At 49.2% G+C, this 4,304-nt stretch overlaps 1 protein-coding gene across 1 annotated transcript; it reads right to left on the bottom strand.

The window, feature by feature from the left end:
* Positions 1-951: 951 nt before the first annotated feature.
* SARC_00551 (CAMK/CAMKL protein kinase) lies at positions 952-3,984 on the bottom strand (the record flags this gene model as incomplete). Its single annotated transcript, XM_014305736.1, has 4 exons — positions 952-2,751; positions 3,019-3,187; positions 3,385-3,551; positions 3,859-3,984. 4 exons carry the CDS (start codon positions 3,982-3,984, stop codon positions 952-954), a joined length of 2,262 nt encoding a protein of 753 aa, XP_014161211.1.
* Between the last annotated feature and the right edge of the window lie 320 nt (positions 3,985-4,304).

Here is a 4,304-nt window from a genome sequence, read left to right as displayed (position 1 = left end):
TGTATCAGTCGCAATGTGTTCCTTCCTACAAGAGAAATGCTTGTTATCAACAAATCAGTGGCGGCTGATGGCGAACATTTTTTAGCACGTTGAAGGAAGTTTCGCTCTGCACTTTAGACGAAAAATGAGCTAAATCTGTCACGTAAGGAATGGGAAAGCTTGACAGTGCATGATATCTTATGTTTCGATCCACTTTCTCGACGGTTGCTATAAGTTGGTGCGATGATGACCTCTGTTTACGGCTACCGTACTGTGGTTCACTTATTCAGCCGGTTAGTTTAGCTTATTTTAATCAGAAATTTGGGCCATGATCTCGACCTGAGAGGACTGAACGCAGGAAGTGCTTGTCTGATTTGCAGCAGCTGCAGTGCAGTCTCGACTGGTTTCGTGGCCCTATAAGGTCATATCGCTCTACAGCTAAGCGCCCGTACTAGGCTGCATCTTTTCTGCAGGTGTGCTATTGGTATCCTTTCGGCATTGCGAGGATGGTAGCTTTTACGGTGTCAAGGCGTGGCGACAGTGGGGGTCAAACCATACTGGTGGTAGGTGTTTGGCAGTCGGCCAGACTTGAATTCGCAATCACATGAATTCATAAGCCTACTAGCCAAAAATAGGATCTTTATTCGGGAAAGAAACCTTAGTATTGGATATACTTGCCCGGTCTAATACGATAGTGTTGGAAAGACAAACTGCGACCTCCCGACTCCCTGGTGTGATTTGTACATCAAGTGCTACTTTCATTGATACCATCCAGGGTTTTAGATGCTGTATGGTGTATGAGATCCAGTGGCCCCAAGCCGTAGATATGGGCCTAATCCCTCACAATTAAAACCAAGTTTTTCTGCCTGATAGTTTACCATGGCCAGCGATTATCTTGTCAACTATTCCGCGCAAATAAAGCAATATTCTCGCGTCACATCGCTTTTTCTAACTTATCTTTTATTTTCTAAATCACATCTCCTTAGTCGCCGCCACAGGCACAGTTGTGAGTGCACACTGTTGCTGTAGCTGCTCACTCGTCCGCCTTGTTTGCGCCCTCTCATTGGCACCCTGAGCATCCTCCGGGGTGCTCGCAATCGTACCGAACTTAAAAAACGAAGGCCGAGAAAGCGGTGACTGTGTACTGGTGGTTATGTTCAGCGCTGTTGTGCTGGGCCGCTGCACAGAGGAGGGGACAGCCCCCGTGTGCGCTAGGCTGTACCTGCCCCTGCCCACCAGGGGTGGACTGGTCTCCGAGTTTGGGGCCACACCTGCGACGCGTTGGTCGGTGCCTCGGGACAGTTTGGTGACACTGTGCGGTGAGCTCGGATCCAGACCTACACCTCCACCACCGCCACCAACCAAAATATCGAGAGAATGGCTCTGCATATCTGGGAAGGGCTGCACAGGCACACCCCCGACTGTGCTCACTACCGAATACGAGGATGAGGACGCCGAGGTACTCATGCCCAACCCCCCTGTGCCGCGTGCGTGTGTTTGTACGCGTGCGTGGCCAGCGGAGGTCGAGGGTTTGCCGAGTGTGGGTGAGAAACTGTGCACACCACAAGCGGTTCGGAAGGCCCCCGCGGATTGGGGCAGCTGTAACTCACTGGCCGTGAACAGCGCGAGATTGTCGCTCGCCAGATTGGAGCCCAGACCTGCCACACTCTCGAAGCTCATGAAGTTATACAGTGACGGAGACGGGGGTGTTGTTGAATCTATAGGCATGTGCACGTGGGTGTTCATAGTGCTCGTGCTGCCCGCATCCCCCGTTGGCTGGCTGTACTGGCTCTGTCCTGTGGCGTGTGGGCCCAGCTGTCTGGGCGTGATGCTTAAGCTGCGCTGGTGCGTAGTCCGCCCCAGCGTCTGCTGGTGTACTGATGCCGACCTGACCATGCCAGGGCTTTGGCTGGGTATCCTCGTCCTGGGTTTGCTCTGTTTCGGATTGTACTGCACCATGGCGCTGATGTGCTTCAGATTCTCCTGATTGTCACAAAATGACTTTTTCGTACACGTGCCTGCGCCTGTAGGTGTACCGCCGTCCTGTTGTGTGTTTCTAGTCAGCCTTAGATCCTTCATTCTCCCCGTCATATCTATCTGCGCATTCGGATTTGTTGTCTTGCCTACAGAAGCCTTCACACCCACACACCCTGGAGGTGCACATACAATGGACGTTGCACTCTTCATCTCCTTAGTGCCACTACTCGTTGGTACCGAACTGACTTCGGGCTGTGTGTAAGAGGGTGGCACCATCGCGGCATTCGTCGCATCCCGCTTTCGTCTCTCGTTATCACGGTGTCTGAGTATCGCACCACTCTCTCTGCGCTCAATCTCACTCATGACCATGTGGTATGACACAGACACGTGGTTGTACACCCTTCGCGCCAGTGCCGTCTCCACGTCCTCCAAATACTGTGCCAAGCCAGTATCCGTTATCCCCCCAGTGCTACCGCCGCATCTCTGCGCGTACATATTCGCCAGTACATCCATCGCTTCTCTGTGCATGGCCGGTCGCAGGTCGGGCCGGGGCATGCATGCGAGTGAGTTGATATCCTCTCCGTCAATGTGCTGTGCTATGAAGGGGTGTCGTAGTACCTGGGCGAGTGTGATGCGGTTGTCGGGTGTGGAGCTGATCATAGCTAGTAGGAGGTCCTTGCAGTCTTCACTGGCGTTTCTGGGGGGTTTGTACCCCACACCAGCGCGGCACTGTGTGAAACGGCCGTTGAAGGGTAGTCGGTTGCTGACCAAAACGTGCAGGACTACGCCCAGAGCCTACGGAACACGATGACAGAGTTAGAATGCAACAGAGAGTTAGCACCCGGTGCGATGCTCTACACGCGCAATATACCATGGATACGCACTTGGGGTGAAGAAAGAAGCATTCTGGTGGTATTAAAATATACATACACCAAGTTTACAATCGGGTTATTGAACGCCGCGGATATTCCAACGAGGAACACAGCAGGCTGTGAACGTGGAAAGTTGCTATACAGTATGCAAGCCTATATAAATTCTTCACAACATGCCGCAGTGACATACCCAGACATCGACACCTTCGCCTTCATAACGCACGCCGTACTTGGCTGCATACACTTCCGGAGGAGTGAAGAAGGCTGATCCGCACGATTCTACAAACATATTGCCATCCAGCGGTCCTCTCTGGGTCATAGCGGACAACCCAAAATCCACAATTTTTGGATTGTCATCGCTGTAGTAGAGTGTCAGTCAAATCGAGGGTTAGGGTTTTTTCTTCATATCCAACTACACAGACACGTGTGTGGATACGCATCCACTACACATATTACGACAAGTTTAAAACCAAAACTAAGGCAACAGGCATTAAACACCTGCACAAGGTATCCACACTAAGAAAAAGCTTGCTCTCCAGCACTCGCCACCCCTTACCTGGTGACCATGATATTGTTCAGACTAATATCACGGTGGACTACCCCAGATTTATGGCAGTGCATAATTCCCAGTACAGCCCGTGCCAGGAAAACAGCTGCGCGACTCTCCGAGAAGGCACCGTACTCCTTCAGATACTCCTTAATGTTTATTCCTTCGATGTACTCCTGATATATATATAAATATAAACAATGAAAAATTCGATAGAAATGACAGTAAGTGTATGGAAATGATGTTGGAGCAGAAACAGCCTCGAATCTCGTTACCAATCCTTGAATGCACCAGAGATGACAATGACAAGCCCTTCTCCAAACAAGACACTCGATGGTACACACAATCGTTGCATAAAGTCCGAAAGGCATCATCTCCATAGGCGGATATATATATATATATATATATATATATAAATCTAGTGACGTATTGCGAAATTCACACTAACTAACGAACATGCGTATTCCACAACACGGTACATACCAGCACCAGGTATACATTTTTATCGTCCTCAAAGATTTCGAACAATTTCACAATGTACGGATGCCCTTGTACGCGTTTCATGGTTTCCTTTTCTCTCAAGACCAGACGCGTGGTGATGGGGTTCATAAGTTTGTTAATGCATTTGATAGCCACTTCCTTTCTTGTGAAGAAGTGCCGTGCGCGTTGTACCTCTGCCCATCGACCCCTAACAAGGTTGGGATAATATTGACAAAGTGGAGATATGTATAAGAATTCAGTGATGACACAGTAAGATTGTATATAAGCTTCCGAAGAAAAGACTAAGTATTAAACGACGAAGTGATAAAAACATAACCATAATGTAGGGACTCGGCGATGTTGTCCGGGCTATTCAGCGTGATGCGATATATAAATATATATATATACATATACATATATATATGCGCATATATATACATACATATATT

The sequence above is a fragment of the Sphaeroforma arctica genome (genome assembly GCF_001186125.1).
Source record: "Sphaeroforma arctica JP610 unplaced genomic scaffold supercont1.18, whole genome shotgun sequence".
Lineage (NCBI taxonomy): Eukaryota > Ichthyosporea > Ichthyophonida > Sphaeroforma > Sphaeroforma arctica.
Note: the sequence above shows the minus strand (reverse complement) of the source record. Positions and strands in the feature narration are given on the sequence as shown.